Source organism: Anabrus simplex, chromosome 2, assembly GCF_040414725.1.
Source record: "Anabrus simplex isolate iqAnaSimp1 chromosome 2, ASM4041472v1, whole genome shotgun sequence".
Classification (NCBI taxonomy): Eukaryota; Metazoa; Arthropoda; class Insecta; order Orthoptera; family Tettigoniidae; genus Anabrus; species Anabrus simplex.
This window is the reverse complement of record NC_090266.1, coordinates 1184965057-1184977614: the sequence shown is the minus strand read 5'-3', so window position 1 is coordinate 1184977614 and position 12558 is coordinate 1184965057. Positions and strand designations below refer to the sequence as shown.

The following is a 12558-nucleotide window of genomic DNA, read 5'->3' as shown; positions in this document are numbered from 1 at the left end:
GTTGATTCCCTTCAGGAAACAGAAATATTTGTCCCAAATGAATAAATTTATAATACCAATATAAATAGTCCATTATTGGACATTATAAATTTTCCTGCTAACTGGCAACCAGGAATGAGTTAGCAGGTAAATTTATAATGTCCAATAACGGACCATTTGTTTTGGTATTATCATAACATGTGGTAATTTCTGATGTGTAGTCTCTGCAATAATTATACTGTATTTCACTGTACAATCATTGCCACTGTGTAATCATCACATCGTTTATTTTCAAGACAAAATTTGTGTTTTAAAATTTCATTGCATAACCGTCGCATGTTCAAATTTTGTTCATCAAGCTGCTTTGAAGGTAAACACAACTGCAATGTAAATTGCATGTGAGTGTGCAATTTAAATACATATATGGGCAGTTTAGCAACACAGTCATGTTTGTGAGATATCGTACAAAGCATAAATATATAAATTATTATTATTAACAAATACATCGCAATTGGAGAGCCTCCGTGGCTCAGACGGCAGCGCGTCGGCCTCTCACCGCTGGATACCGTTGTTCAAATCCCGGTGACACCATGTGAGATTTGTGCTGGACAAAGCGGAGGTGGGACAGGTTTTTCTCCGAGTACTCCGGTTTTCCCTGTCATGTTTAATTCCAGCAACACTCTCCATTATCATTTCATCGCATTTATCACTCATTAATAAAAATCACCTTGGGAGTGGCGACCCCATTGTAATAACAGCCTATATATGTTTCATTCGTTACATACCTGACCCGGTCAATGACTGGAAAACAGGTTGTAGGTTTTCATTTTCACATCGCAATTGGAAAATATACCAATGGCAACGATCACTTACAGTAGTGTGATAATAAAGTTAAAACATAATTACCCAATGACATTAACAACAAAAACTAAAAACCAACTACAACAAGAGTACAACAGTAAATTCCATGGAAAGAAAATATTACAAGAAATACTACTAGTTTAACATTCTAAATCCAGCATCATATACAAGTTCACGTACAACTTGAGTATTTCCAGTGCTTAACACTACAGCTTACAATACTATAGGTTGAGCTTACTACTAGCTTAACATTACAACACTAACATATACAAATTCTGCAGTCGCTTAAGTGCGGCCAGTATCCAGTAATCGGGAGATAGTGGGTTCGAGCCCCACTGTCGGCAGTCCTGAAGATGGTTTTCCGTGGTTTCCCATTTTCACACCAGGCAAATGCCGAGGCTGTACCTTAATTAAGGCCACGGCCGCTTCCTTCCACTTCCTAGGCCTTTCCTATCCCATCGTCACTATAAGACCAATCTGTGTCGGTGTGACGTAAAGCAAATAGCAAAAAAAAAAAAATACAAATTCACACGAACTTTGTGTATTTCAAAATTTAAACTATGACTTTACAGTAGATTGGGCAGCCCAATTACTGTTATCATAGCATTGTGTATACAGCACGTTCATATATAAATTCACACATACCTTAAATAATTTAGATGCCTTAATACTACAATTTGCAGTGCATTAAAATATTATACCAAATAAATAAATAATACCTGTATACGTATGACGCATGGCTTATCGGTAGTTTGATGTGTTTGTGGGACAATGTACAACTTATTCATCAGTGACATAAGTTCTCATTTGAATTGCATAAGGCTGTAAGGCCGCGTGCACACCGGGCGCGCTTCGCATAGTGTGTAGCGTGTAGCGTGAAGCGGTATGCATAGCGCATGGCGTGCTTGCTGTTCACACCGAAAACTCTACGCCGTGCAGTCAGCTTAGTTTGGCGCGAGGCGTTTTGGTGGTTACATACTAAAATATGCCGTTATCTAAGTTCGCTAAAAAAATGTTATTGATGGAAAACAGTTACAGTTACTTAAAATTGAAAATTAGAAAGAAGAATCGTAAGTGGGTTCATGAATTTAATGAAGTACGAAATACTTTCGGAGAATTCTACCATTTGTACAGGGATGCAAGACTTCACCCCGATAAATTTTATGACTACTTAAGAATGACAAAAAATACCTTTGACATGCTCTTGGAGAAGTTGGAAAATCATCTTGGTGGACCTGGTACTAACTACAGACAGAAGATATCGCCCGAACAGCGGCTAGTTTTAACAGTGAGGTACGTAAAATAATAATAATAATAATAATAATAATAATAATGAAAAGTGGATTCACAGCGTAGATGTTAAAACAAATTATATTATTATAGTTATTATTGAAGGAGATACGAGAGATACAGGAATAATCCACAGTACTTAACACTTTACTTAAGCAGATAGCAAAGTAGCACAGAAAAAGTAAACTTTAAGGCAAAGAATCTTGATGAGTAAATAATGAACATATGGGTTGATTAGATGCTTCAGGTGGTACTATAAAACTCATTTCAACTGAAGTATTCTGTCCTTCGTTATCTTCAATCTCATTGACAACAAGTTCATGTATCTTAAGTCTCAAACGACGTTTTCGCCACAGAGGCAGTGTTCTGATGTCCGGCAACAAACTCTTAAGAAATAGCAAATCAGCATCTTCTTCCTGTTCCGATTCTTTAAATAAAAAATCCAATTTTCTTTTTTCAACAGCCAGTATTTCTTCCTCTTGTGTTTTCTTTTGTTTTTTAACACGCGAAGACGAACATGAAGAGTTGCTTCGTGGTGTGGACTCTTCACTTTGTGGTAACGGTGACTGTATTATTTCATGTTCAGTAGAGTCTTCGAATATTCCTTCCTGGCTTCTGTCAGGTTCAGATCCTTCTTGTAGACTTGATTCGACCTTGTCAGAAGTCGAAACATCTTTAATGAATAGCATCGCGTCAAAATATTGCCACGATGACCCCTTAGGTGCATCATCGGCTCCTGCTCCAGATCTCGGATGATTCAGTTTCTTACACTCACGTTGGAAGTAATCCCTCAGATATTTCCATTTGGCTTTCACGGTTTTAACTGAAATATAAATAAAAAATAGACCTGAATGAGAAAATAAGTAGTTTGTACTGGCTTATCAAAATATACAGTATTTATGAAAGAAGTGACTTACAGATTTAACTAACTTTCTTATTTATTACAAAGATTTTACACAATTATTTATAATTAAATGAACCTATTTGCTATTTCTTTCAGATATCTTGCAACTGGAGAGTCATTTCATTCTTTGGCGCTTCACTTTCGATTGGGCGTGTCGACAGTTTCTCAAATTATTAAACAGACTTGCATAGTAATATGGAATGTTCTACGAGCGACATACCTCCCAGCCCCTACAACTGAAATGTGGCGACAAGTGGCAGAAAAGTATTGGGAGAAATGGAATTTTCCCAATTGTCTAGGAGCGCTGGACGGCAAACACATTGAAATTAAATGTCCGGCCAAATCCGGCTCTTTATATTATAATTATAAACAGTACTTTTCAATATTGTTACAAGCTCTTGTTGATGCTGATTGCAAGTTGTTGGCTGTTGATATTGGGGCAGTTGGACGTCAAAGTGATGGAGGAAATTTTAGAACTACCTCTTTATACAAATTATTGGAAAATAACACACTAAATGTTCCACCAGCACGAGAACTACCACAAACACAGGATATAGCTCCTTTTGTCATTGTTGGTGATGAAGCATACCCACTTCTGCAGTACTTGATGAGACCATATCCCAAAAGAATTTTAGACAATCGGAAACGTATTTATAATTATCGACTCTCAAGGGCAAGGAGAAGTGTAGAATGTGCCTTTGGTATTATGTGCAGTAAGTGGCGGATTTTACTGAAAGCAATAGAAACTGATGTTTCCAATGCAAGTAATATTGTGAAAGCTATTTGCGTCCTTCACAACTTTATTTTAATCCACGAACCTTTCCAGGCGGAAGATGATGAGAACCTAATTGCTCAGCTTGGTAATTCATTACGGACTAACACACCAACACAGTGTCGTTTCTCGGACAGGGCTAAAAACATCCGAGATACTTTCTGCGATTTCTTTAATGGCACTGGATCTGTAGCTTGGCAGAATAATTACATTTAGCATATACATGTCACTACTGTAACCAAAGTGGAGTAAATTTGTGACAAATTTAATCGTTCATAAATATAAATATTTAATTCCAAGCCCACTACTAGCCTGCAGAGCGATATAATTCCTCATGTTACCACCTTCCGTTGGTAAAATTATAAACGATATGACAGAGTCTGGGACATTCTATGCACTCTGTCACAAAGTTACCCATTCTGTCACAATGTTAATCCCAGTATAAAGTGTCAGAATAGAAGTAATATTTATTTTTATATTTACTGTAGTAATGCAATAAAACTTACCATCTTTGCCAACTGTTGTAGATACTTCAGTCCACTTCTTTTGCAAAACAGTTACATTTTTATAGTTTTTGTGTCTTGGGTTCCATATTTCTTCTCTTTGAAACACTGCATGAATAATTTCTTCTTCCATACCTTCAGAACCAGCTAGGTAACGCTAAGCAATTAACCAACACTGCGCGTTGTCTGGCGCTTCGCTTAGCTGTAAGGTAGGCTTACTGCGCAGCGGAGCGCGCGTGGTATGAACACCTGGCCTAGAAACCAAGTACTGGTTATGCTTAGCGTGACGCTTAGCATTGAGCAACACGCGACACACTATGCGAAGCGCGCCCGGTGTGCACGCAGCCTCAGTTGTTGCCTGTCAACAGCATCACCGGGGAATACTGGTACTGCACACACTTGTTTTCTAGTATGGCTTTCAAAGCATTGCAACTAGGGATGCACTGGTATCAGAATGCGGCAGCAAACAGTGACAAAATGAGCCACTGAGAGTCTAATTCACGAAAAAGGTTGATATTTGATCATATCAATGGTAAACATCAAAATGAATGCATTATTTCTTTCATAATATTGTCTGGTAACCAGTGAGTGAAAAGTTGGTGCTTGACTAGCAGAATTAAGACAGGCTAAAAAACACAAACTATTCAAGACGCTCATTGAGAGGTCTTAAAACAAAGAAGTTTCCAAAAATTGACACAGAAGTGTTAGTGTATATTAATGAAACACGTAATATTGGCTGCAGTGTATCATACGAAATGTTACAAATGAAGGCACAGGAGGTAGTACACAAATACGTTCCCATAATTCTATCTAAGACAAGTCGTGGGTGGGTTATGAGGGTCATGTGATGACACAATCTATCGATGCAAAGGAGAGCACTATATCAAAGTTTGCCTGCTGATTACATGAACAAGATTGTAAATTTTCACCAATTTTCACCTGTTTAATAATAATATAATAATAATAATAATAATAATAATAATAATAATAATAATAATAATGCTATTTGCTTTACGTCCCACTAACTACTTTTACGGTCTTCGGAGACGCCGAGGTGCTGGAATTTAGTCCCGCAGGAGTTCTTTTACATGCCAGTAAATCTACCGACACGTGGCTGTCGTATTTGAGCACCTTCAAATACCACCGGACTGAGCCAGGATCGAACTTGCCAAGTTGGTGTTAGAAGGCCAGTGCCTTAACCGTCTGAGCCACTCAGCCCGGCTTTTCACCTGTTTGCACCAGGAAACTTTATACCTACTTTCTCAAATCGATAATGCTGATCAAGTTCCAGTCTTTTTCTATACGCCTCACAACAGCACTGTTGTGCTAAAAGGATCGTGGAGTATATTTATGAAAACCATCAGTAATGAAAAATTATGATGCACGGCAATGCTTGCCATTACAGCTGACGGAAGAAAGTTGCCACCTTATATTTTTTAAGAGGAAACGATGCCTAAACAAATACAGTTTCCCTGTCCCTGCGGAATTCATGTACGAGTGAAACCAAAGTATTGGATGCTCATAGACCTAATGCTGGATTTGGTTAAAACTGTGTGGAATAAAAGACCCGTTACACTACTGAAGCAGCTGGCTCTGCTTGTTTTAGTTAGTTTCTGAGGTCACCTCGTGACAGAGTGAAGCAACTCCTCAATGAAATTAAAACACGACACGTAGTCATTCCCGGTGGCCTAACATGTACTTTGCAACCACTGGACATATGTATTAACAAACCATTTAAAGACCACTCACTTCGGTTTTACGTGTGGATGATGAGCAACATCGACAATTGATGCCTGCTGGAAATATTATTCGTCCTTCCTTGTACTTGTTATTCTCATGGATAATGAAGATTTGGGACCTTATACCAACTGAACTAGTCTCCAAGAGCTTCAAAAGGATTGGAATTTTGAACAAACTAGACGCATCCAAAGATGACTCAGTGTGGCAGAGAGATGAAGGGTCTGATACTGGTATGAGCAGCAGCGAGGACAACACATCAGATACCACATCAATTACTAAAACCACATTAGCGACACAGAAGATTTGCAGTAAATTGTTTACTGGAAAGTCCGCATTTCACAACAATGCAATAATTTTTTGCAAAGGACTAATATCTTAACTTTTATGCTCAAATCAAACTTCATAAGTTCATTTTCTTTTTCTTCTTTCTTTTTCAGGTTAAAGAAACGTTCACCAAACTGTTGCGAGTAAATTGTGAATTTTTATTTGGACTATTTTAAGTATTTTAATGCATATACGCGAGTATTATGTATACCTTAAACTTGTGTCAAATACAATTTAGTTGTAATTTTTTGAGTAACACAAATACTGGTATTAAAATATTCTTTGCATAATTGTTGCTCCCTACTGTTTTTAGAACAAAGAATTTCCACAAGGAAATTTTGTTTAAATAAACATCCACCTGTTCAATACTGTACAACTAACTTAGTTATAAAAATAGTAAATATAATTTTAAATTAGGACATGTTTCAGTCCTTGTATGGACCACCTTCAGCTAACGTTTACAGTACAAGATAAAATTAAAAGATTAAGACTTTTAAACAGAAATAAAAGACACAGATAATTTTTTTTTAATCTTTAAATAATTACTGTTTTGCATTTTAAGCAGTAATTAAGTTGAATCCCCTTGCTATATGAATAATCCTGAATGGTTTACCACAATGAAGGCATTCCTGTTGTTTGAGATGGAGAGAAGTTTTGTGATCAGTGCAATAATTCATTCTTCATTTGCTGCTTATGATGCTAGTCTGCTTTGATCAGTTTGTGAACTCTGATGGTGACTATCTTGTGAAATGCAAATATTTTCTTGTATAAGTATTGGAAGGAACAAACAAGTATAAAGTCAAGTCATATATTTAAAAACAGATAGATGAGAGGAACAAGGAATGAAACTCAAAATAGGATGAACATAAAGGGAGGTCATTGTTGAAGAGGGAGAAACAGAAAGAGGAGACAGGGACAAACATAAAACCACTGAAGGACAAGGACAATTTCCATATCTCCATACACTGCCGTCACCTCACCAATCCCTGTTTTTCTACATCCATCACTTCTCAGCCCCCATTGAGGTTGTTTCTGCTTCCAGCTTCATTAGGAAAGCAGGCATCAGCATTTGTTGAGGGGCCATCGTGACAGATCTTCAGTCTTGATGCGAGAAGTGTAGGATGAGAAGAAAGTCAGATAAGTACAGGGAAAGGCAAGAACCATGAGCAAAGATAAGTATATGTGATAAAAGATTAGGTACACAGTACAAAGACAAAAGGAGAAAAGGATCTAAATGGGATAATCTCCATATCACCATATACTACCATCAACATCATTTCTCACATAGATTTTCTTATTTGGAAGCAGGTGTAAAATTTCTCTCATTCTCCCTTGGACAAGATTTTCCATTAGCAGTTAATAGTTTGCTTCCAATCTAGATATTATGTGACACTTCCGATGATATAAGGAACATTCAGCCTCAGTGTGGGATCTGCTCCCTGTTATTCATCGTCCTCACTTTATTGTATTTTATGAAGGCTGTTCTTTCTAGAGAATTTATATTTGCGACTAAAGTCCATTAATGTTTGATATCTTCAACAACCTTGAATGAAATTGCAAAAATAGAACATCTTCTCTTGGTCTGTAGAATCTTCTGCTAATAAGTCCACTTATCAGTTAACTAACTGTTCCATTACAGAATTTAGAACGTAGGTGGTTGTTGTTGATATCACTAGGACCTGTACACATTGAAGTACAATAAATTATCAAGTTTTAACAAAGTAAATGCAGGGTTGATAATATTCACAATGGTTTCCTCATAACATATGTATTGAAGCATAAGGGTATTCTATTGTGCAACCTGTGTATGCTATCTCATTTTCATAACAGTAAGTTATAATATGGATGAATCTTTAAACTTTGAAAGAAAACGGCTGAAATTTCTTTTTAAGTAACCTTTAATCACCTCCATTTCATATGTGTATGTGTGTATTTACAGGTATTAGAGGATTGATTACATCATCCCGTAAGAGACGCTACCACAGAAATGGACAGAGTCAGATATTTGATGACGATTTGGGAGATGAGAGAGATTTTGGAAGTGTTGATGAAACTGAAGATAGTAAGAATCCATGGGGAAATCTTGCTAGGAGTTGGAGTAATATTGACAAAAACCGTGGAAAACAAAGAACAGGTAACAATTTATATGAACTAGACTGCAGTTGTAGATAATGGGATGTGTGATAGTTATGTGTCTTAATGACTAGTGTTCCAGCCTGATGACCAAGGTTTCAAACCTATAAATTGTGAAGTGGAATTTTCACTGACTAGATCACTTGACATCAGGAAGGCAATCTGATACAATGTATACTAGGAACAGAGGAATTTGTTTTCCTTATTTCTTGAGGAAATGTGGCTGAATACTATAGAAATCGATGCATTGATTTTGAAAACTCTCAGGAGTTCTTTTCTTCTATGAATCTGATTTTAAAAAATTCTCTGTCAAAATGAATTATTGTTAACTTGCATGCTAAATTTACTCCTAAGTAATGGAAAGGAACAAACAAATGCCAGATATACTTTTCTATTGCTCCTTCTTCTGATGCTGACTTGTCATCATGTTTATCCTATTATGGGTTCCTATTCATGTTCCTATCTTTTAGCATATGACACAATTTGACGCATATTTATATCCTTAGTGGAATGTGGTATTAAATTCCTTTGTCCTGGAATGGAAATCTTCATTTCCATTCCTTTATAAAATAATGTTCGTGACTGCCCACAGGCAAACTTATCAACATTATTAGGAACATCTTCCCTGCAATCCTACAAATCTTACAAGTAACTCTGTTACCTTTGAACCACATCCAGTTCTATGACCAAGTAGTCAGCGTCTTGGATTTCGTTCCTCTGAACCCCGGGTTTTATTCCCGGCTGGGGTGAGGGATTTTAATCACAAACAGTTAATTCCCTTGACTCAGGGGCTTGATATTTGTGATGTCTCCAATATATTTGCAAGTCATACACGGCAGATGCCGCCCGCCCTCATCAGAAGGTCATTCTTACAAGGACTGCTGTAGGCCTGTAATAGCCACATGAAATTACTTTTAGACGATTAATCAATCGTCATTGATCTGCATTTAGGGCTGTCGCCCAGGTGGCAGGTGGGCTTTCATATTATGATCTTTCCTACCTTTAAAAGCTCCACTCAAGCTTATTCATTTATTAATGTCGTTCCACGCCATCTGTCCACTGACAGCTCGGAACGTACAGCTTAGTCGAGCAGCTCGTCTTCTTACTTTAAGTCTTCCCAGCCCAAGATTGCAGCATTTACGTGACACAAATCTTTTGTTGGAAATCACCATTCCATCATTTTCAGTTCTCCTATTAAGTAATCCTGGTGTGGGTCCCATACATTGGAACCATACTCTTAAGTTTTAACAGAGATTTATATGTCCTCTCTTTTATACAACCCCTAAATACCCACATAACCATGTGAAGAGTGCTGTAACCTTTATATACAACCTCATTAGTGTGATTACCCCGGTGAAGACCTTTCCCTATAATAACACCTAAATACGTAGTGATTCGCGTGAGGTACTTGGATTCCATCAATGCAGTAATTAAAAATGAGAGGACTTTTCCTCTTTGTTAAACTTGCAACCTGACTTTTCATCCCATATACCGTCATACCATTGTCTGCTGTCCATCTCACGACATTGTTGAGGTCTTTTTGTAGATGCTCATAATCCTGTAACTTATTTTTTACTGTGTACATTATAACATCATCTGCAAAAAAGCCTTATATGTTTTTCCAGTTCTTTATACATCAGTAAATATAAAGGTCCAGTTATACCGCCTTGCAGGTCTCTCCACTTAATCATAACGGGATCAGGTAATGCTTCACCTATTCTAATTTTCTGAGGTCTGTTTTATAGAAATGTAGCCGCCCATTCAACCATTCTTTTGTCTAGACTAGTTACTCTCATTTTCATGAGCATTCTCCCATGATCTATCCTGCAACATAGAAGGAAATAAAACCATTAATTGTGTTCATTACAGTATTTGTTCCCTTTAAACTTTATCACACTTAAGTATGCATGCTAGTACAGCTCACTGCCTAACAGAGTATCAGCATACTCTGTGTGTTCATCCAGACAGAATTTCTATCCCTAGCATCATAATCTACACCCATTTACTACAATTCCCATAGAAATTGGAAAGTTTGAATTAACAACTTATATTAAAGACTGGGTTATTCCATAAAGAACGTAGAGTCTAATGTTAGTAACTGATTTAAATAGCAATGGTTAGATGGGAGTATAAATTCTGTGACAGTTTATAACAGTATGACTGTAAGAAAGCAATTGAAATAACATGAAATATTCCCTGAGTCATCCATTAGGTACGGAGCAAGTTTATAACCTAATATGGCAATATATATGTTCCAAGGTCACCCTAGGTCAATGACAGGAAACAAATAATATGTCGCAGTGACACATTTACAGATCACGCTGGTCACTTCCATTTGCAGAGGCAAAGAAAGTACAAGGGGGTAATAACGTTATTTGTTTTACATCCCACTAACTAAATTTTTATGGTTTTCGGAGGTGCTGAGGTGCCGGAATTTTGTCCTGCAGGAGTCCTTTTACATGCCTGTAAATCTAACCGTCTGAGCTACTCAGCTTGGTGTACAAGGAAGCAATAAATAATTTTGTACTTAACATGTTATACTTCATGAGGCACAAATACACCGTTCAAATAAACAAAAGAGACTAACAGTGCCTGTACTTGGTCTGCTATTATGAGCGGATGGTAGATTGGGTTCGTATTTTGAGCAGCATGTAATAAATTTCTGACAAGTAGCTCACAAAATTTTCCATGAGGCAGCTTGTCCCCACAGGACGAGTGAAAAAATTAAGGCATTCAAAATAGTAATGTTCAGCAGGTGGAAAAATAGTTTCTTATTCCACTTCCATCTTTGGCAGAAAAAAGCATAACTATTGACTGTACAGTCGCTCTTGTCAGTTGGGTAGAGCAGCTCTTGACAATGAGAGGTTTCAGTGCATTGCCATTGTCGTCCATTTTTTAGCAAAAGGAAAATCTCCACATTCTTCTGTGCCAATGCATTGTAACATTCGTCAGTAACATTCATCATGAGCCAGAAATCACTGCTCATCCGTTTCAAGGAATAATGCTATGGTTGATAACTCAATCCCAAGTTCTGGCTGATTCCCTATTCATTGACATATCGACCACTAGTCAGACAAAGGTTAAAAATACAGCTGCAAGAGAAGGAACTAAGGGAAATTTATTTTTGTTATGGAAGTAAAATTACATTTAATCTTAATTTGCAGAAGTCTATAAACAATTGCTTTTTGATAGAATCATGGCAGGTTCTTAAGCCAGTCATGACCACTAGTATTTATCAAAAACATTGTCTATCAGTTCTTCAAAAATAATTTTTAAAATGTTTTGCTGTTTTATATGCACTCAGCTGGCAAATACCACTGCTGCAACCTTGAACTCAATAACTCAGCTTCTTTCTTACCTATATTTATGTCCTGTTCCTGCGAATATTAATGTTAGTTGAGGAATTGTGGACAATCACTTGAATGTGTGACAGTTAAGAATCACCAGTAATTTGGTTATTAAAAATGCCTTCATTGTTTTGGTGTAAGCAGAATAAATTTTTATAGATGTCACTTGGTACTCTATATGACTTAGGATTAACTGAAAATGGCAAAGTATCGCTGGGAGGGACTGGCTGAATGGCTAATTACACACTGGGATAAAAAACAGAAGATTTAGTTCTGCTGGTCACACCTGATCCTTTTGCAATATACGCTCATGTTAATAAAAACCACAACACCTTGAAAAACTAGCGATAGGAAGTTCATATTCACAGGCCATGTGCACTAGTATGTTCTGAAGAAATGATTAGCATTTGAACTATATCAGTCATCGGGTTCAAGGTCCACATCGATATCTTGGCGCACCACCACAGACTGGTAAAATGTGCCTGCGGCTCTTATTGTTGCTATAAACCTAAGGTAATGGATCATTGTGACTTGAGCAGATATGCAGAATGCCTTGCAGACGTATGTGAGAAACATACCATCAGATGAGTGAGTTTAAAAGAGGGCACTTTATTGGCATGAGAGAATGTGATGCATCCATCTGGGAAATTGCTGCTCATATGGAACGAAGTGTGTCGGCAGTGCAGCAGGTGTGTACAGAATGTT

General features: G+C 37.2%; 2 protein-coding genes across 3 annotated transcripts in view; one reads left to right on the top strand and one right to left on the bottom strand.

Annotated features, from left to right (window-relative positions):
• The window catches only part of LOC136864781 (nuclear cap-binding protein subunit 3), a 271629-nt gene that overhangs the window by 175513 nt on the left and 83558 nt on the right, over positions 1–12558 (top strand). For both annotated transcript variants that reach the window (XM_067142161.2, XM_067142162.2), the window contains one exon: positions 8313–8507. In XM_067142161.2, the coding sequence (XP_066998262.2) occupies positions 8313–8507 (195 nt within the window). The remainder of the gene's footprint in view (positions 1–8312; positions 8508–12558) is intronic.
• On the bottom strand, positions 2319–4442 carry LOC137498570 (uncharacterized). The gene is made up of 2 exons (XM_068226420.1): positions 4313–4442; positions 2319–2953 (listed from the first exon to the last, which is right to left on the bottom strand). Exons 1-2 carry the CDS (start codon positions 4440–4442, stop codon positions 2319–2321), a joined length of 765 nt encoding a protein of 254 aa, XP_068082521.1.

What these genes read in the sequence shown, in the direction of transcription:
- LOC137498570 (XM_068226420.1), bottom strand. Translation starts at nt 4,442, where the DNA reads ATGGAAGAAGAAATTATTCATGCAGTGTTTCAAAGAGAAGAAATATGG. An exon ending in TACAACAGTTGGCAAAGATG is followed by an intron (nt 2,954 to 4,312) that starts GTAAGTTTTATT and finishes TTTATATTTCAG; the next exon opens with TTAAAACCGTGAAAGCCAAA.